Source organism: Desmodus rotundus, chromosome 1 (assembly GCF_022682495.2).
Source record: "Desmodus rotundus isolate HL8 chromosome 1, HLdesRot8A.1, whole genome shotgun sequence".
NCBI lineage: Eukaryota > Metazoa > Chordata > Mammalia > Chiroptera > Phyllostomidae > Desmodus > Desmodus rotundus.
Genome location: NC_071387.1, coordinates 32,479,455 through 32,501,786, shown reverse-complemented (window position 1 = coordinate 32,501,786; position 22,332 = coordinate 32,479,455). Strand labels below are relative to the sequence as shown.

Here is a 22,332-nt window from a genome sequence, read left to right as displayed (position 1 = left end):
GGCTCTGCCCCTTACAATGTAACAGGTACACCAAGGCAAAGAAATATGGCCCAAATGAAAAAAAAAATCAAAACTCCAGGAAAAGAATGAGGAGATAGCCAACCTATCAGATGCAGAGTTCAAAACACTGGTAAACAGGATGCTCACAGACATGATTGAGTACAAATGCAAAATAAAGGAAGAAGTGGCGACTATACAAAGTGAAATAAAGAAAAATATACAGAGAACCAATAGTGAAGAGAAGGAAAGCAGGACTCAAACCAACCATTTGGAACAAAAGGAAGAAATAAAACACTCAACTGGAACAGAATGAAGAAAGAATAATTCAAAGAAATGAGGAGAGGCTTAGGAACCTCTGGGACAACTTTAAATGTTCCAACATCGAATCTTAGGGGTACAAGAAAGAGAAGAGGAAGTGCAAGAATTTGAAAACTTATTTGAAAAAATAATGAAGGGAAACTTCCCCAACCTGGTGAAGGCACTAGATATGCAAGTCCAGGAAGTTCAGAGAATCCCAAAGAAGTTGGATCCAAGGAGAAATACACCAAAACACATCACAATTAAAGTACCCAAGATTAAAGATAAGGAGAGAATCTTAAAAGCAGCAAGAGAAAAGGAGACAGATACCTACAAAGGAGTTCCCATAAGACTAATTCCCTTATCAGCTGACTTCTCAAAAGAAACCTTACAGGCAAGAAAGGGCTGGAAAGAAGTATTCAAAGTCATGAAAGGCAAGGACCTACATCCAAGATTGCTCTATCCAGCAAAGCTATCATTTAGAATGGGAGGGCAGATAAAGTGCTTCCCAGATAAGGTAAAGTTAAAGGAGTTCATCATCACCAAGGCCTTATTATATGAAATGTTAAAGGGACTTATCTATGAAAAAGATGATCGAAAATACGAATAGTAAAATGACAAGAAACTCACAAGTATCAACAATTAATCTAAAAAAAAAAACCCCAAAACGAAAACTAAGCAAATGACTAGAACAGGAACAGAATCACAGAAATGGAGATCACATGGAAGGTTATCAGCGGGGAGGGGAAGCGGAGAGAATGGGGAAAAGGTACAGGGAATAAGAAGTGTAATTAGTAGGTACAAAATAGGGGGAGGTTAAGAATAGTATAGGAAATGGAGAAGCCAAAGAACGTATATGTACGTACGACCCATGGACATGAACTAAGGGGAGGGAACACTGGAGGGAGGGCAGTGCCAGGTGGAGGGGGATACAGGGGAGAAAAAAAATGGGACAACAGTAATAGCATAATCAATAAAACATAGTTTTAAAAAATGTTTATTTTTGCCCTGGCTGGTGTAGCTCAGTGGACTGAGCGTGGTCTGCGAACCAAAGGATCAGTGGTTCGATTCCTAGTCAGGGTACATGCCTGGGTTGCAGGCCAGGTCCCCAGTAGGGGGCACACCATAAGCAACCACACATTGATGTTTCTCTCCCTCTTTCTCCTTTCCTTCCCCTCTCTCTAAAAAATAAATAAATAAAATCTTTTAAAAAAATGTTTATTTTAGCCAAACTGATGACAGTTAGGAAGCAAGATTTTAAACACTCTTGCCACTATTGATTTTTGATATACTTCAGTACTATCTTTTTTCTCTAATATTTTCTTTGTTCAAGAAATTGGAATGAAACATACAGGTTTCCCTGTTTTTTCACTTATTACAATGACATAAAATTTAATGGTTAGTGTAGTACACCACATGTATATGATCATATATACTAAGTAACATGAGATTTGAAAGGATATAATATTTAGTTAAATGAACACAAACATAAATAAGTTTCAAAATAAACCCCAAAGAATCTAGGATCAATATTTCCTAGAGTTTTCTTTTCTTCTCTCTACATAAATAAGGAAAAAAGATGGGGGGGAACCACCCTATCAGTTTTATATTATAGCATTGATAGGTAAGGACTTTGATCTATGAGAGCAAAGGTCCTAAGTTCAAACAGCTGAGAAAGTGCTACAGAAACTATGGGTATTCAATAAGTATTGATCAATGGTAATAACAAAGAAATAAGGTTATTGTGTTTTGGGATAATGGAAAAATACAAAAGATAAGATGATGCCTCCTTGAGGGAATTATTGTGACAGAAGCATCATTAAGGCAATCTTGGGTAGATGGTGATTGGATAGGGCTATTACTATGGCTGTAAGTAGCTATTACAACTAATTGTTCATTTGGACCATCTTCAAAATAAATATCTCCCACCTAGACCTAATAGACTGTGCATTGATCAGCAATCGATAAGGCTGTTGAAGTGATTGGGTTAATTATACAGTGGCCTAGTAATTTAGTGCCCATAGAAAAGACTGAGTGGATTATTTTGAATGATACTTTTAAACCCAATTTTGGTAACCAAAGAAAAAGAAGAACAATGCAAGTGTAAAAGGGGGGAAGTGTTAAAATGACTTCAGTGTTAATAGATTTGTTCCAGTACAGTAAAATCTCAGCTGGCCAAGGTGAAATGTTAGCACACCAGATTATTCACTACTGTTTTTTCTCTCTACCAATCACTGGATTTTGAAGACAGAGAGAGAGAGAGACAGAGACAGACAGACAGACAGACAGAGAGAGAGAGAAAAAAGGAGGAGGAAGAGGAGGAGAAGAGGAGGAAGGGAGGCAGATTCAGAGTAAGAGAAACTCTTTATTCCCAAATCTTAACTTCTGGTGGATTACCCCCTGGCTTTAGATTATTCACAATTGCTTCACAATTTTAGGAGTACCTAAGTTACAATATCTTCCATATATGTGTTTTGCTGCTTCCCTACAAGACTGAAGAGTTACCAGTTTAGAATAAGTTCCTTTCAATACCAAACCCTTTCTCTTTGAACTCTTCACAATCATTCTGGCAGGCAGTGAACACTTTTTATGTGTCTGAGCAACCAGTGTTTTATTTAAATGCTTGTATGTTAGTTGTAAAGTTGTATCCCTGGATGATATTCACCCACTGCACAAAGTGGCCTGTACAAAGTGGCACTCGAAGAGCCCAATTTCCACCAAATTAAGTCTAAAAGACAGCTGAGAATCAAAATAAGCAGTTGGCTGGCAATCTGGAGCCTTGTTGCTCAAAAATATATCCTGCATTACTAAACTAAAGACTCACATTCAACAGAGTGAGAAGCTCACACAGTGAGAGACAGGTGAGAATTAAGAATGTATGGCCATCTTACAGTCATTTGGAGCATATGCTCAGTGACGAGTACTGCCTATCACCAATTCATTATTTAAATTCCTTTTATCCCCTCATTCCCTTTCTTTTGGCTAAATAAGTATAATTAAATTCACATAAAGCATGTTAAGTGGATGTGTCATACAGCCTTATTGCATTAGCACAGAGAAATGAAGTTTTTGTATATCCCATTTTTATTTAAAAAATAAAGGCCTAGGGTATCAATGATTTAATGCAATTTACATCAGAGATGACCAACACCCAAACAAGAAACTGGAATTTAGAATTTGTATGTTGCCAAACAAAAAGCAAAACTTTGACATATTTAATATTAGTTCTAAATACAAAAGAAAAGCATCATACCTGCAGAATATATTGTGTGAGGTCAACTGCTTCTTTCTTCTCATGAACAAGTAGAGTTTCTTTGTCTTCTACTGTAATAATATTAATTTCTCCACGACGTACTTCCCTCATGCCCAGAGGGCGTTTTCGAACACAGACTCTGATTTTCTCCATCTCAGTCCAAGGATTCTCTTTCTCTGAGGTGTTCTGTCTGATATAGTATGTTAATAAGTAGGCCTTTATTTTTAAATAATAGATTAAGGCTACTTAAGAGATCAAAGTATTAGTACATTTTGTTATAAATTAGGTGAAATATACATAAAGTGTTGCATATTAAAGTTCTGACAATAAGAAAGTTACTAGCTAAATCCTCCTGATTACTTCTATCTCTATCCCTATCTACTCCACTCCAAAAAAAAATTCCTAGCCCTGGCTGGTGTGACTTTGTGGATTGAGCACAGGTCTGAGATTCAAAGGGTCTTGGTTGGATTCCCAGTCAAGGGCACGTGCCTGGGTTGAAGGCCAGGTCCCCAGTAGGGGGTGCATAAGAGGCAACCACATATTGATGTTTCTTTCTCTCCCTTTCTTTCTCCCTCCCTTCCCCTCTCTAAAAATAAATAAATAAAATCTTAAAAATTCCTGACCAAAAAAACAAAACAAACAAAAAAATCACCTCCAAACCCTAAGAGTTTGTTTTAGCTCTGAAACACGTGTTTGGCTTCCAGATGTGGTTTTCCAAAAGGCTTCTAACGATATATGATGGATGCTCTTTCTTTACATCTCCAAAACTCAGGCTAATCAATCTTCAAAATCTAATGCAATATGTTGCGGTCACCCCTCCGAGGCCTTTACAAGATCCAAACCCTTGTTTCGGTTCAATTATTCTTGTACATTTGCTGCTTTTTTAATATTTTTAAATTTTTATTTATTGATTTTAGAGAGAGAGAAACATCAATTTGTTGTTCTACTTATTCAGGCATTAACTGGTTGATTCCTGTATGTACCCTGACCAGGGATTGATCCCTCAGCCTTGGCATATTAGGATGATACTCTAACCAACTGAGCTACCCGGCTAGGGCTAGGTTTCTTGATCACTCAATGTAATACCTTTTTTTATTCTATCTGAATTTACTAAATACCTTGAAGTATTTGATAGGCTTTGATGTATTTTTCCCCTGTTCTTCCCAGATATATCCTGCCTTTGTCTTATCCTCATACTTCCTTTTTTGTTCAACCCAATATATATTTATTTGTTAGGACACAATCTTACAGTTCTTCTTCCTAGGACAATTTTCTGACTGGTTCTATCCACCACTAATTCATCCTTCTATTCAGATGCATTTCTTCTCTGGCTCATCAACCTTAACATTCAGAATATTTGAGGCAAATAGTTCTTGGGTTAGGGATACAAAATTCATCAGGTTTACTTGCTGAGTGTAATGGTGGTATGTATGAATACCACATATCTAAAATCTGACTACTTACCTATAAACTCCTTTTAAGCTAGGTAACAAGAAAATAGAATTCTTGAAAGGAGGAGTTTTACAAGAATCAATGCCTTTGGTATATATACTAAGATTGTCTTAGCAAGACAAATTATTCTCTTCCTTTATACTTTTTACACTTTAGAATTTGATTCTAATAGCCCCTAAAAAGCCTTTTATAGCACATTTTATTATTTTTTAAATTAAATTTATTATGGTGACATTGGTTAATAAGATCATATAGGTTTCAAGCATACATTTCTATGATACATATAGTCTGTATATTGTATGGTGTGCCCACCAGTCAAATTATCTTCTGTCTCCATATATTTTAAATAGGATATTTCGCTATTATAATTGTTTCATGTCAGTTTCAATTTTTATAGGCTCTATAGCTGGCTAGAAAATTACTTTTTGACAGGATCTAAATTAGTAAAAAGTGGCAAATACATTTCTAATATAATGTATAAATAATAACTCAAGGCTTTTAAAGCATATTTTGTTTTCTAACCAACATATAGCATACCATACCATTTTTAGGTTAAGTGTGGCAAAATCTTGACAATTGTTTGAAGTGGATGACAGGCCCTGGCTGGCGTGGCTTAGTGGATTGAATACTTGTCAGCAAACCAAAGGGTTGCCGGTTCAATTCCCGGTCTAGGGCATGTGCCTGGGTTGCAGGCCAGGTCCCCAGTGGGGTGCAAGCAAGAGGCAACCACACATTGATGTTTCTTTCCACCTCTTTCTCCCTCCCTCCCTCCCTCTAAAAAATAAATAAAATCTTAAAAAAAAAATGGATGATGGGCATATCCTCATATGTTCACTGTTCTATTCTCTCTTCTTTTGTTTATGTTTGTTTTTTACACGAAAAATAAAAAATTTTGAATTTTTACTGATTTTATTGGGATGACATTGGTGAAAAAGCAAAACTTTAATGCATCATTTTAACAAGGGCTTTGTGTCAAAGTCTCTTGTTGGTAAATATTAATAACTTACTTGTATAAAGCTAATCAAAGAGGACAGAAAATAGTCTTTCCAAAATAGACCAGGGACTTTAGGATGATGGGTCATATAAAAAAGGACTGTAGTTTTCAAGTTCAAAGGACAAAAAGAAATGAACATTGTTCTAAAAGGTTCTGGTTTTAATGTCCAATCTCCCCTAGAAGAAATAAACTATATCTGTCTGACATGCAAAGAGTTAAGACAGCTGGAGTTAGGTCTATTTGAAGTCTTAAGTCAAGGCAACCAGTTCTCTAAATACCTAAAATTCTGAGGCCAGCAATTTATTTTCAGTGTATCTGAGTTGAAGCATCCAGAGAGAATGCTCTTTGGATAGGAAGACTCCCTAACAGCAAGCCTTAAATTGGTGAAGGAGTTTCTCAGTGTTCTGAAACCTTGACTCCTACTTAGGGTATGAGTGAGAAAGCAATATTGAGAATTGTTAGGGAAAAATGTGCTTTTTTTTATCTCTATTTCTCTAATACAGACAGCCCCCAACTTAAATGATTCAACTTATAATTTTGTGACTTTATGATGGTGGGAAAGAGATACACATTCAGTAGAAACCACACTTCAAATTTTGAATTTTGTTCTTTTCCCAGACTAGTGATTTGTGGTAAGATACTCATGATGCTGGACAATGGCAGTGAGCTGTAGCTCCTACTTAGGCAAGAGATTAAGAGGGTGAAGAACTGATATTTCTATAGCAGCAATTTTCAACCATCATGCCACAAGAATTTTTAAAACTAGCAATACCTAACTATTTAGTTAGGGGCATTAGCCTCTTTTCCCTTAGATTGTCAAATTAAAAAAAAAATGACAACAGCCAACACAACAACAACCCTCTGATGTGAATGCCCTGTCTTGAACCATAAATACATAGGTCATATAATAGAGTTGTATTTTATTAGTTACATCACATAATAAGGTTGTGTCTAATTGATTAATTCTTTGTACCAGAAATCCTTATACACAAGTATAGGCACCTGATTTTTTAAAAAGTCACTGGAGCAAAAAGGATAGGTAATTTACTAATTACTATTATCATCAATCAAAATCATACCTATTTTTTTAATCAGATCATCAAAAAATGTATTTTTTGGTGGGCCGCAGAATTTTAGTCATTAGTTTACGTGTGCCATGAGACAAGTAGGGTCGAAGGTCTAATCACTGCAATTACTGCACTGCCAGTTTTTTTTTGTTTCATGGTTTGTGGGTTTTTCTGGGTGGCGTGTGTGTTGTGAGCATTTTTAAGGAAGGCTAGGCTAAGCAATGATGTAAACTAGGTGTATTAAATGCATTTTCAACTTACAATATTTTTAACTTACAATGGATGGGACATAATCCCACTGTAAGTCTAGGAGCATCTGTATAATAAACAATGGTAACGTAATGATATAAAGATGAGAAAGTTCAATTGAACAGTTTGCTCTGGGTTTGTCATGTGTCAACCTCTATAAATGTACGTATTTTACCATATGGTTGTTACTCCGTTTTCCCACTTATGCTGTCCCCTAAGACACTAAGAGTCTCCAGATAGCCTAATCTTTATATTATCCAGAATCAAGCCTAGCAGAAGTGGTACTTAATGTTTGCCAAATAAATGAGATAGCAATATTTAAACTAAAATATCCACTCTACCCAAATAAATAATGCAGTATCTTTATAGAGTAGTATCTTTATTCTATTTATAAATAATTCCAATTTAGATATTTTTAATTAAATTTTTTTTTTATCCTCACCTGATTTTTTTCATTGCTTTTTAGAGAGGGGGGAAGCGGTGGGGAGAGAGAGAGAAAGAGAAATATAGAGTGATTACCTTCTGGTATGCGCCTCAATGGGGGATGGAACTCGCAACCTGGGTATGTGCCCCGACTGAGAATCCAACTCGCGACCTTTTGGTCTAAGGGACAAAGCTCCAACCAACTGAGCCACACCAGCCAGGACCCAATTTAGATTTTTATGTGTTGTTCAACAAAAGACTGTAATAGTCAAGAAAATGTATGTTCTTTCACCAATAGTACAGCAATAATCTTGGCTTTGATGATTATGAGACTGTCTAGTACTTTCGCAATTGAAAGAAGAAAACGGTACTATATGTTCTGTGCTCTGCTAAACCACCCCAAAATTTTAGAAATGCCACAAAAATTCACTTATATATGTCAAATTACTAAAGGTATTTTTGTCTTTAAAATTTGGTATTCTATTTTTTTTTTTTTGAATAGAGAACTGGTTGTTATGAGATCCTCTGAAACCTTAGCTAATATAAGACCTGATGTAAATACCATGTTTTAAGTTATGGATAATAGCTTTAAAAAGGAGAGAGAAAAGAAAATGTGGCTTAAGAAAGTATTTTGTTTCTCTGTAACTCACTATCTAAAACTTTTAAACAAAACAAGCAATATATGTTATTTAAAAAATTTCTTCTATTATACCAATATTAGTATTAAGTATTACTTGATATTTCATTCCTTAGGGACCTTATTTAAAATTCTAACTTGAGAATAACTTATAATTACCCTGACTCTCAAACCCTAAACTCTGTCAACAGTGTCTTACTCTTTGCAATCACCAAAATCGTCTGCTCTTCCAGGGCTAGTTAGAATTGTGGAAGGCACTCAAAATCAGGACCGTATTTCAATACATGCAGGTAAACTAACTTCTCCAAAGACCTACTTAATTCAACTACATGCTCTTTGTTTTTAACTAAGCTTTATGTATCCTGGTTGGTTGAAGTAAATTTGACGTCCAAAAAAATATCCTGTGGGTTGTATAATTTTTTCCCCCACTGCATAAGGCTAGTTAACTGTTTTACCTTCAGGGATGCACTAGATGTATCATATTATACTACAATAAATAGAAATTGTTCTGCTATAGGAATAATAGTGGATCCTGGCAAGTAGCAGCTGCTTGATATATATGAACAGTATCATCTTTGTCCCATCTGGAAAGTCCCAATTCTGCACGAATTTTCCCTTATCAAGGTATTTCTATCAATCAGTGCAGAAGCTGCTCACCACCACTTTCTGTAAATAAGGAGTAGGTTGCACTCCCCTGGTCATTAAGAGGCCTGCCCTTGCCTAAGCCCACCCTCCCTTCAAAAAAATAAATAAATAGATAGATAGATAAATAAATAAATAAATAAGGGAAGGAAGGAAGGAAAGAAGGAAAGAAGGAAAGAAGGAAGGAAGGAAGGGTGGAAAGAAAGAAGGAAGGAAGACAAGGAAAGGAAGAAGGAAAAATAAATTATTATTACCTGATACCAGAATGAGGGATTCCATAGTTATATCCTGAAACATGAGAGACTCTTTGAATAATGGGAATATCACAATCCCCCAGTATTGGAGAAAAGCGATTTGATGAAAAGAGTGAAGTGTTAGTTTCTATTTGCTCATAGGAATCAGCTGCTATGGCATTCAGAATTCTTGTTTTTGTTTGGTACTGGGAATCATCTGGTAGCATGTGCTCCAGCACTTTGAGGTAATTAGATTTCTGTTCATTTGCAGGAAAATCTGATAAATTGCATATTTCAAACCCATAGTTGCTGGTAGTTCTATCTTTGCTGTCAGCAGGAGAATCAAAGTGCAATTGTCTGCGAGGTCCAGATCTAGGTTCCCGAGGCTTGCTGTACAAGCTGCTTGTCTGAAGAGGATGCTCTGGGCTATTGACTGCTTTATCTTCTTCCTGCATAATCTTAATGATTTTGATAAGTTGGAAGAGACGTTTGCGGTCGTTCATGTTATGGACTCCCAATTTGGAGTAGTCCTTCATTGTAACTTTTGCTAATTCATCTATTTTCTGAAGGCCAATGGCAGTAAAATGAGGATAATACTGTGCAAGTTCAGCTTCACAAAGACATTCATACAACCAGGATGTCATTTTTGTGAACAGGTTCTATAAACTATGAAGAAAAAAAAAGTCACTCATTTATAATACAGTACGTATAATACAATTATTCTTTTAAAAAATGAAAATCACAAAACATGCAGAAAAATCCATTCGAGCATACCAAGTTTTCAATAAATATATTTTTCTTCTGAAGTGATTAAACAGCATAGTTTAGTCACACAAATATGCCGATTATGCATTTGTAGTAACAGATATAGTTTATTCGTCTGCTTAATAAAGAGAGACTTTCAATTGTATATATACATAGCTACAGGCCACACACATTTAACACAAGTCACTTACTTATTTCTAGGGAGTTCTTTCCAAAGTCGCAATGTCTACTTAACACATGCCACAGACTACTGAACCACTGCTCCCAACCACTGACTGTAGCAGGACTAATTTTAGATGTTCAAGTTAACATCAAGGCATGTTGCACAACTGTTTCCATGATTAATGAACAAAGGCTAAGAACTCTTTTAGAATGGAAAGCAGAATTAAATAGCAAACCACAAAGGATTAAAAACTAATATAACGCTGAGAAAATCACATTTGTATCTGCTGAGTACTAGTAAAAGCTAGACATCATTAATTTGGAATCTACTGTTTCACAATTTCAAATTGTTCTAAAAGGTAGATGGTTGTAGCTGTCCACCTGTACAGAATATGAATAAAAGGAAATTAATACTATGGTCAAGATTTTAAATGACTGCACATTAAAATGTTTAATATGCCAAGGTATCTAATGAAATACTAACAAATGATGGGGTAATCACATATAATTCTAGTATATTATTAAAGTCAGGACCCTGAAGAATTTCTCCATACTATTGTTAAGTTTAAGTTCATGAGACTATTCAAAAGCCAGCCACATTTTCTTTTTAAAAAGTTTATAATTCAGTTTCCAAAATTTGATTAGTTCTTGGTAAAGCTTTTCTGTTTTTCATTTTAATTTACATTTTGTTTTCATTCTAGGAGAAACAGAAGAGTCAGGGCTGAGTTATAATGATGATTAAAGGACCTTGCATAATTAAGTTCAGAGGAAATGCTACTTAGGCTAAATAAAGAAAAGGCCAAAGGAGCTAGCTAAGTAACACATCCTAAACTCATCCTGCCCTTTTCCTTTTGTGGCAGACTGGAAAAAAAAAGCCACCAATTCTTCGCTGGTCCTTCCATCAAGAGATGAAATCTATTTCTCCTTCCATTACTGGCCTTGTGACTTGTTTTGGCCAAGAGAATATGGTAGAAACAACACTGTGTGACCTTCATACCTAAGCCTCAAGAGTCCTTGCAGCTTCTGTTCTCTTGGAACACTTCTGCTGCCCAGCCTGCAGCCATCATCAGAACAAGATGTGTGACAGAAGACATTTCCAGGGGTGTCAAACTCATTTTCACCGAGGGCCACATCAGCCTCACCGTTGCCTTCAAAGGGCCAAATGTAATTTCAACTCCGTAACAGTTAAGGAGTAGTTACATTTATACACTCCTAAAATTACTTTGGCCCTTTGAAGGCAATTGAGAGGCTGATGTAGCCCTTGGTGAAAATGAGTCTGACACCTCCGTTTTAGAGTATTTAGCCCACGTGGTACCACCGGATGACCGCAGGCACATGAGTGACCCCAGGAGAGACCAGAACTATGTGAGCAAATAAAACAGTAATTGTTTTAAGCCACTAAGCTTTAGTTTACACAGTAGTAAACTAAGTAAGATAACTGCAACATCCCTTCTATGACTTTTAAAAAAATATTTACTTATTTTTAGAGAGAGGGAAAGGGAGGAAGACAGGGAAAGAAACACTGACATGAGAAACTGATCAGTTGCCTCTCGTCTGCACCCCAAACCTGCAACCCAGGCATGTGCCCTGACCTGGGGTCAAACTGGCAACCTTTTGCTTTGCAGGATGATGCCCAACCAACTGAGCCACACCAGTCAGGGCCTATGACTTTTTAAACGTATCTTTGCCATTAGTGTTTCCAATTCCCTCTGCTTACTAAAATGAGTTATGCTCATCCTTTCAAGATAGCTCAACAGCTACCCCTCACCTGCATAAAACCTTCTTTCATCTCTCAGCCTCTTCTTCCATTTCATTGCCAAACACCTTAATGCAATAGTTAAACCAGGCTACCAATCCCTTTACTACTGTTTCTTCCACCTGAAATACCTGTCTTTCCCAGGAAAAACTCTTATTTATATTTTTCTTCAGTAAGGTATGCCCTAGCTAGGGATAACTGGTATTTCTTTTGTACTTCAGTAATAATAATACAGTTAGTATGTACTGAGCATTTATTACATACTAGGCACTGCTCTAAGTACTTTATTTGTTAACCTTCAAACAATCCTATGAAGTAGACACATGTGTGACCTTTAGGAAGTTACTTATTTAATGCCTCTGAAACTCATTTTTCTCAACTATAAATGGGAATGTAACAGTCCCCACAATTCCTAGGATTAGTACTCAATGAGGAAACACTTTTACAACTCTCAGCACAGTGCACAGCACATACTTAGTGTCCAGTAATTGTTGGTAGTAATTACTACTGTGATTGTTATCAGTGTTACTATCTTCACCACCTAGCTCAGAACTTAAGACAAAAAACACCTTCAATTTTGTTTTAAGTTATTTCTAAGTAGTTATATTCCTCACCTGACTCAGTCTTATCCAGGGGAACAGGTTAAGTGGTATGAAGTCTTCTTACTTTCCACAGGCTGTACAAGATCCTGTATTTCACACATTTATTTCCTCGGTGACATACCAAAGATTTCCCAATCTAATTCTGATTATCATGGCTTCTATTCCATCTCTTAATAAGTACTTGTGAGACTAATATATTCATATTGCATTGCTTAGATATCCTCTAATATGGGGTGGGGGAAAAGGCCAGATATAGCAATAATCCGTACATAAAGATTCAAAGTATCCAATGGCTTGCTTCTTCATAAATTGGCAGCATGGTGCCTTTCTGAGCCTTGTAATTAGTCTCTGCTCTTTTGTTTTAAAATTAGATAGGCTCCTTTGTACCACATTCCATTTTACAAAGGTCCAACGCCTCATAGATACCTGAGTCCCATCCCAGATCCATAGGAAAAAAAAAAGAACCTCCCAGGTTTTTGTGGGTATAGACATAAGAATACTGAAAAAGTTCCCCAGGTTATTACGAATGTACTACACTGATCTAGATTTATCAAAATTACAAATGCAAATGTACTAATCCAGCAATTTCACTTCTAGGAACTTTGTATACACTGTAATGTATACAAAGATATTGTATACAAGTCCAAAATGACACAGGTATAAAATTATTTATTGCAGCACTTTATGTAATAGCAAAGAAATGGAATAGGGACTGATTAAATAAATTATGGCAATCCATTAAATGGAATACTATGAAGCAATTACAAAGAATAAGTAAACACTCAATATTTTATTGAATAAAAAGAAAGGTCTCCAATATATTAAGTGATTAAAACAAGTTAACAGTTTGTATAGTAAAGGTACCATTTGTTAAAGAGAAAGAGATCATTTATCTATAATAGATCTACATATTTGCTTATCAGGCAGAATATATCTTTGACAGGATGTAAAAAAAAGTAATAATATTGGTCTAGGGGAAGGGGAACAGTTGGTGGAGGTCAAGCATGAGAAGAAGACTATTGTGTACCAATAAATGCTGGTGGTTATTATTACCTTTCCTATTATTTCTAGTTTACTGCCATCTCCATCACCCAGAGCAGGACCTAGAACAGCTGTTTTTTAAAATATTGAAATTATGTGACTATATTACTTATTTTAAAAGCAAACTAAGCAAACAACTAGAACAGGAACAGAACCACAGAAATGGAGATCACATGGAGGGTTATCAATAGGGGATTGGGAGGGGGAGAGAGGGGGGAAAGGTACAGAGAATAAATAGCATAAATGATAGGTGGAAAATAGACAGGGGGAGGGTGAGAATAGTGTAGGAAATGTAGAAGCCAAAGAACTTATAAGTATGACCCATGGACATGAACTATAAGGGGGGAATGTGGAAGTGAGGAGGTGGGCAGGATGGAGTTGAGTGAAGAGGCGGAAATGGGACAACTGTAATAGCATAATCAATAAATATATATAAAAAAATATATATATATTTCTAATTTCATCTACCTCCTGATCTCCCAACCTCCCCAAATGACCTGATCCAATTTCTTGTTATTATTTTGGTGTTTTCCCCCCTAGCCTTCTTTTCTTTAATGCATCGTTCTACTTTGTATATAACACTGTACTCATAACTATACTGCAATCTACTCTTTAACATAGGCACTTCCATATGCTTTTTGTTATAGCCATTAAAAACAATCCATACTCATAAATAATGTTTGCTGAATAAATGAGTTACCCCAGGGAGATGAGATTTCTCTCTCCAAACTCCTATAGTGTTTGGATGGTAAAAGTGATAGGGCATTTATTAGACTCATCTATTTTTTAAATATATTGCCAGCCTTGTTCCATACATGTAAGGTAGCTCTACCTTATACTGTAATGTCAATTCTTAAACAGAAAAGCAATGTGATCCCACTCAGCCTAGCACTGTGCTAGATAGATGTGCAACAAATATTTGTCGAATTAACAAAATCTGCTTAGGACAAAGGACAAGAAGTTCCACCATTTCTACTTTTTACCCAAGGCAACCAATGATTAGAAGAGCCCATGAAGCCTGCTTCTGTGGCTATGGAGCCATTTTCTCTCAGTTTCCTAATTCTCTACAAGTCCCATCACCCAAAGTAAAGAAGACAACTAGGATTCTTACAACCTAGAAGAGCCTAATATGCACAATGTCTTTACCAACATCACCCTGAACACTGCATATAGTTCCAAAAAAAAAAAAAAACAAAACCCCCCATCTTATATAACAAGGTTAATCCTATTATTTCAGCAAATAGTCCACAGTCATACTACTTTGATGATCTCATTAAACTAAAATTTACTGAGTTCTATTTTAGGACAAGCATTATGCTTAGGTGCTTTAAATAAGCTATTTAATCTAGTTAAACCAGAATTCCATTTAAAAACCCTACATGAGTGAACCCTAAAATAAAGATAGTGTTTATTTACTGGTTATCATTAAAGATTGATAATTTCAATGCAAGTTACTCTTTTTAAAAGATTTTATTTATTTTTTTAGAGAGATGGGAAGGGAGAGAGGGAGGGAAACATCAATGTGTGCTTGTCACACACGTGCCCCCTACTGGGGACCTAGCCAGCAACCCAGGCATGTGCCCTGACTGGGAATCAAACCGGCAACCCCTTGCTTTGCAGTCCAGTGCTCAGTCCACTGAGCCACACCAGCCAGGGCTAAATTACTCTTTAAAAATCTTAAAATTAATTTTATTATTGGGCTTATTTTCAGTGGGTAGAAGAGGATGGGAGCAAAGGATCATCTAGATGCCTGATTAGATAATTAGGGAGGAGAACAAACAAGTCCAAAGCTGGTGGTCTGTTAACAGGATAACCTAGACCAGGGGTCCCCAAACCCTGGGCCATGGACCTGTATTGGTCTGTGATATGTTAGGAACCAGGCCACACAGCAGGAGGTGAGCAGCAGGTGAGCAAGTGAACCTTCATCTGTATTTACAGCTGCTTGCATTACCGCCTGAGCTCCACCTCCTGTCAGATGAGCTGTGGCATTAGATTTTCATAGGTGTGCAAACACTACTGTGAACTGCACATGCAAGGCATCTAGGTTGCATGCTCCTTATAAGAACCTAATGCTGATGATCTGAGCTGGAGCTGAGGTGGTGATGCTAGCACTGGAGAGCGGCTCCAAATACAGAGTATCATTAGCAGAGAGGTTTGACTGCACAGAGACCATAACAAAATTGCTTGCAGAGGCATATCAAAACCCTATCAGTGATTGGCAAGTGACAGTTAAGCTGCATCTGGTGGCAGGCTATAAAGCCATATCCCCCTCCACAGTCTGTGGAAAAACTATCTTCCACAAAACCGGTCCCTCGTGCCAAAATGGTTGGGGACCACTGACCTAGACTATAAATTATAGCAGTTGCCCAGACAAAGGTCATAATCTACAAGTAGCAATGGGTCTCCCTTGGGAAGGGTAGGGAGGAAAAAAAAAAAACCTACATAAAACTAAAACTTTTCTCTTTATACAAATATATTTAAGTATATTTGGATTCAAGTTTCCAAAGTATCACTGAAATGAACTTTATCTGTACCCCAGGATTTTTGCTTTAGATCTCCTTAGGCAGGCTTATCAGGATAATGACGCTTCTCCACACACCTACCCATAAATTCATACTTTCACTTTAATTCAATGTTTTATTTGTAACTATGTTTTATTGTAGGGGGCCCCTTCACCCTTCTTAGAAATAGGTTAGCTATAGAAATAAAATACTGACATGTCAACTTTATTAGTGGATAGAAGGTAACTAATACTAAAGCACTGGGGTACACATCATAGACATTCAGTAAACATAGACCCTTAAAACTACCACTGGCACCAAATACATTCTCATTCTGTAGGGAGGAAGACAGAAGAGAATAGAGGGCAAAACATTCACATGGTTTCTTTTTTTCTATTTTAAGGTGTCAAGTAAGATTTTAATTTAAAACATGTCATTAGACTACCAAAGAGTTTGTTTAGTAATAACTAGTACAGAAAATTACTGGTTAGAGGCAAAATCCAGGATTCAGTTGGGGTGTGCAAGAAGCAACCAATTGGTGTTTTTCTCCATGTCACTCCCTCTTTCTCACTCCCTTCCCATGTCTCTAAAAAATAATTAAAATCTTTAAAATAAATCCCAAAATCATTTCATCTCTAAATTAATTTTTTTAAATTATGGGTGAATGGAATTAATAGCCTTTAGGTTCTATTGATATCAAGATTTGGGATAGTGTTCATCATATGTCCCCCAGTCCTTGGAAGTGACTCTAGAATGAAAGGATTCCCAGACTAGTGCTTGAAAACTATGATTCTGCAGCTTCTCAAAAGAAGTAGAGTTAAAAGACTGAAAGGGAACTTTCCCGAGAAGAGTAATCTCACCTTCTGCCCTCAGAGATGGCAGTGCTGGAGAAGATGTGTAGTAGGTCTACAGAAGGACATTTTACTGTATCTCTCACTGTTCTATGTCTTAGAAATGAAAAATAACTTTTGTTTTTTCAGTTTCAAGATGTATTTTTTCAACACAGTGACTCTTTTATTACTACTTTTATTTAATCTTTATTGTATTTTTTCCATTACCATTTAGTGCCCTTATACCCCCCCTTCACCCAGCAATCACCACACTGTTGTCCATGTCCATGAGTCCTTTTACTTTTTCATTCCATCCCTATGCCCCCTAACACCCCAATAGCTGTCACCTGCTCTCCATCTATGAGTCTGTTCCCCATTTTCCTTGCTAGTTCAGTTTATTCATTAGATTCCACAAATAAGTGGAATCATATGGTATTTGTCTTTTTCTAAATGGCTTATTTCACTTAGTATAATGTTTTTCAGGTCCATCCATACTGTCACAAAGGATAAAATTTTCTTCTTTGTTATGGCGAAGTAGGATTCCATTGTGTAAATGTCCCATAGTTGTTTTATCCACTCATCTACTGATGGACACTTGGGCTGCTTCCATATCTTGGTGATTGTAAATAATGCTGCAATGAACATAGGAGTGATTGTGCTCTTTTGAATTAGTGTTCTGGGTCCTTTTGGATATATTCCCAGAAGTGGGATGACTGGGTCAAAAGGCAGTTCCATTTTTAATTTTTTGAGGTATCTCCATACTACTTTCCACAGTGCCTGCACCCATTGTATGTGCTTGCTTCCTCTGTCAAATATTAATTGACTATAAAGGTGTGGGCTTATTTCTGGGCTCTCTATTCTGTTCCACTGATCAATGTGTCTGTTTTTATGCCAGTACCATGCTGTTTTGACTACATGGACTTACAGTACAGTTTGACACTAGGTAGCATGATTCCTTTAACTTTGTTCTTCTTTCTCCAGATTTCTGTTGCTATGTGGGTCCTTTTGTGGTTCCATATAAATTTTTTGAAATATTTGTTCTAGTTCTGTGAAATATGTCATTGGAATCTTGAAAGGACTTGCATTGAATCTATAGATTGCTTTGGGTACTATGGACATTTTAATGATGTTAATTCTTCCTATCCACGAACACAGTATGTGCTTCCACTTATTTGTATCTTCTTCAATTTCTTTCTTTAGTGTCTTATAATTTTCCATGTACAGGTCTTTTACATTATTGGTGAGATTTACTCCTAGGTTTTTTGTTTTGAAGCAATTGTGAATGGGATTGTTGTCTTAATTTCCCTTTCTGTTAGTTTGTTATTGGCATATAAAAATGCAACTGATTTCTGGATGTTAATTTTGTATCCTGCTGTTTTGCTGAATTCATTTATCAGTTCTAGTAGTTTCTTGGAATCTTTGGGGTTCTCTGTGTACAGTATCATGTCATCTGTATATAAAGACAGTTTTACTTCTTCTTTTCTAATTTTGATGCCTGTTATTTCTTCTTCTTGTCTGATTGCTATGGCTACAACTTCCAGTACTATGTTGAATAAAAGAGGTGAAAGCAGACATCCCTGTCTTGTTCCTGATCTTAAGGGGAATGCTAGTAGTTTTTGCCCATTGAGTATGGTGCTGGCAGTTGGTTTGACATAATGGCCTCTATTATGTATTATGTTTATTATGTTTTGCCACTTTGCTGAGAGTTTTTATCATTAATGGATGCTGGATTTTATCAAATGCTTTTTCTGCACCTATTGATATGATCATGTGGTTTTTATCCTTCACTCGGTTTATGGGGTGAATCACATTTATTGATTTGCAAATGTTGTACCAACCTTGCATTCCCAGAATAAATCCCACTTTTTAATAGTTTATGATCTTTGATGCATTCCTATATTCAGTTTGCTATATTTTGTTGAGGATTTTAGCATCTATTTTCATCAGGGATATTGGCCCAGAATTTTCTTCCATTATAGTGCCTTTATCTGCTTTTGGAATTAGGATAATGCTGGCCTTATATTCATTTTTAAATGGATATTTTCTCATATAACCACAATGCCATTATTATACCTAATCAAATGAAAAATAATTCTTTGGTATCTTATGCTCAGTCTATAATCTAATCACCCCAATTATCTCAGAAATGACTTTAATTTTTTTTTAAATATCTACCTTGAAATATATATTTTAAAAATATATTTGCATAGCTCTGGATGGTGTGACTCAGTGGATTGAGTGCCGGCCTGTGAACCAAAGGTCACCGATTTGATTCCCAGTCAGGGCACATGCCTGGGTTCTAGGCCAAGTCTTCAGTTGGGGGCGTGCTGTTTCTCTTCCTCTCTTTCTCCCTCCCCCTCTCTCTGAAAATAAATAAATAAAATCTTTAAAGTAAAATAAAATAAAATATATCTGCAAAAAAAGCTTTTTGTTCAAATCAGAATCCAGAAAAGGTACACATTTGATTCTTATGTCTCTTAAGTATTTTTTATTTTTGTTAAAGTACCTGGTCCTTTTTTTTTTTGCTTCCTATTCAATTGACTCGTTGTAGAAATCAAATATGTTCCAAGTATGGGACATACTTATGCTAAAAAAAAAGAATCACTCACTATTAATTGGAAATTCAAATTTAACTAGGTGTCTTATTTTGTTTTGGCTTAATATGGCAACCCTATATTAGAATCAAGTTCCACATTTTAGGTAAAAAATACTTCATAGGTGTTACCATGTGCTTCATAATACAACACATCAAAACACATACAAATGTCTACAAACTGCAGCCTGGTTCCTTCAATGTAAAGTTTTTCCATCAACCAGCCAATTTACTGGTTTCATCCACTGACAATAGTTACCTGCCTCAATTATTTTCTTAAGAGGTTGCAAAATGGTGATTTTTTGAATCTATCATTCTTTGTGGAATTTATCTGTAAAGAACTTTCTGTCAAAAACTAAGGCTATTAAGTTGTCCAAAAGTAGAGTTTATATATGAAGGCAGACATAAGGTATTCTTTCCTTTTAATTGCCATTTTCATAGTAGTAGTGCCCTAGTTATTTTCGATGGTATGCAATAAGTTCTTTTGGGGAGGTCTAGGGGGGCTCAAATTCATTATTAATTCATGGGTTTTTAATATATTTCATGTATTCCAATTAATTGTTTCAAGTCTTTGACACCTTCACCTTGTACTTTCCTAGCCAAAACCTAAAATTGGCTTTCCTCTAAGAAACTAGAAGTAGCCACACATAGTCCCACATCCAGCTAAAAGTTATGCATTCCCAGCAAGAAAGGATAAAGAAAGCAGAAAGGGCTTGGGCATTAGGGAAAGAGGAAAAGAATGTGCACAACACTGGCCCTTCTGTTCCCTTTGTAGATCAGGAACAGCTCTTTATAGACACAAGTAGCTTATTGATACAGAAAGGTCAATCACTACTCCTTTCGTATTGGAGTTACTGAATAGTCTTTCTCTAGGTCAATTTTCAACTTCAGTGTCAATTCCAAATAATCAGTTGTGGCTTCTGGAAGGCTTTTTTTTTTTTTTTTTAATATTTTATTTGTTTATTTTTAGAGAGGGGAAGGAAAGGAGAGAAGGAGAGAAACATCAATGTGTGGTTGCCTCTCACACACTCCCCACTAGGGACCTGGCCTGCAACCCAGATATGTCCCCCAACCGGGCATCGAACCAGCAACCCTTTGGTTCACAGGCCTGCGCCCAATCCACTGAACTACACCAGCCAGGGTAGGAAGAACTTATTAAGAAGAACTTTGGCCCTGGCTGGTGTGGCTCAGTTGGTTGGTACAATGTCCCTTAACTGAAAGTTTGCAGGTTCGATTCTGGTCAGGGCACATACCTAGGTTGTGAGTTTGTTACCTGGTCTGGGAGGGCATACAATCCCCAGTCAGGGTACATATGATCCCTGGTTCTGGGATGTATGGGAGGCAATTGATGGATGTTTCTCTCTTATATCAATGTTTCTCTCCCTTCCTCTCTCTCTCTAAAAGCAATAAAAAAATGTCCTCAGGTGAGGATTTAAAAAAAAAAGGAAAACTTTGAGGCATTTACAACCATTAATAGAATACAGAATGAGAATCTGGGGTCAGGTCATTTCCATTTTATTTCTTGTGCCCTTTCTTAAATTTCAAGAATTTACCATTGATACTTCTGTCATATGGTGACTATAGGGATGTAAATGGAGTTCCTCAACATAAAGGTGATAGGATATAATAAACACTAAGAAGCAGAATAATCAAACAAGTGGAATATAAGGCCAAAATTTTTAATAAATTAAATACTTCATATATTTTAAGAAATTTGACTGATCTCAAATGTCTTCCACCACTACTAGTTCATAAAGATTCAGATAAAAATGACAAATGGGTAAAGAAAGAAGATTAGATGCCGAGGTTGATGATTGTTGACTTGCTTCATTTGAGCATTCCTACTCTTTTAGCTCTAACTTTACTGGGTAATCAAGAGCAAAGAGGGCAAATACATAGCCTACAAACACATATCTGTGCTGGTTTTCCCCTCTCCCATGCCCATGACAAATAATCCAAACCTACTTCAATGTTCTTTCTTATTTAGCTCTGAAACAGTCTTAGAATCCTCCTTTTTTGGTGTGTGTGCACGATATTGTACAATTGTATGAGTTTTGACAGCTATGTATACCGGTAAAACTGCCACCACAATTAAAATACAGAATATCATCCTCAAAAGATTCCTCATGCCTCTTTATATCCATCCTCCTTGCTGCCCCTGGGCCTAGGCAACCATTGATCTGCTTCCTGTCATTATATTAGTTTGCACTTTCTAAAAGTTTAATGTAAATAGAGTTATACCATATATTCTCTTTTGTATCTGGCTTTTTTCAGTTAGCATAATGATTTGAGATTTATTCATAATGCACGTATCACACACACATACACACACACACCCATTTTACTTAGGAGGTGAAAGATCAAAATGAAGCAGTGAGTTGCCCAAGATAACACAGCTGTCAAGTGATATTTCTAAGATTAGAACTTAGATTTTCTCATGGCCAGTCCATCTGTTTTTCCCTACTCCATGCTGCCTCTTTCAGAAGTAGCTGCAAAGAGAGTCCAATTGCCAGCCCCAAAACAGGCCTGCTATCTACCCAGCTCAGCAGACTGGTTGCCTCCTGCAGATCTGTGTAGCAGCATGGAATGTCACAGCTGCCACCACCGGGAAAATGCCCTGCAAATCAGCAAAATCCAATAGAAGACAGATGGGCAGGTTTTTACATGTAAGGGCCCACTCACAATGAATGCCACAAGTATGCAGAGTTCTCCTTTCTGACAAACCCACAGACTGTTAGGTCTCAGCTGTTGGGGTAACAATCAGAAATAGTCTTGGAAGAAATCCAATTGGCAGAAATTCAAATTTTCTTATCCTGGTGACCAAGAAAATAACTG

At 36.5% G+C, this 22,332-nt stretch overlaps 1 protein-coding gene across 2 annotated transcripts in view; it reads right to left on the bottom strand.

The window, feature by feature from the left end:
- KIF24 (kinesin family member 24) overlaps positions 1-22,332 on the bottom strand; it is an 83,288-nt gene that overhangs the window by 45,607 nt on the left and 15,349 nt on the right. For both annotated transcript variants that reach the window (XM_024560222.4, XM_045195137.3), the window contains exons 2-3: positions 9,269-9,913; positions 3,551-3,740 (exon numbers count right to left, since the gene is read on the bottom strand). In XM_024560222.4, coding sequence (XP_024415990.2) covers positions 3,551-3,740; positions 9,269-9,891 — 813 coding nt within the window. In that variant the 5' untranslated portion in view covers positions 9,892-9,913. The remainder of the gene's footprint in view (positions 1-3,550; positions 3,741-9,268; positions 9,914-22,332) is intronic.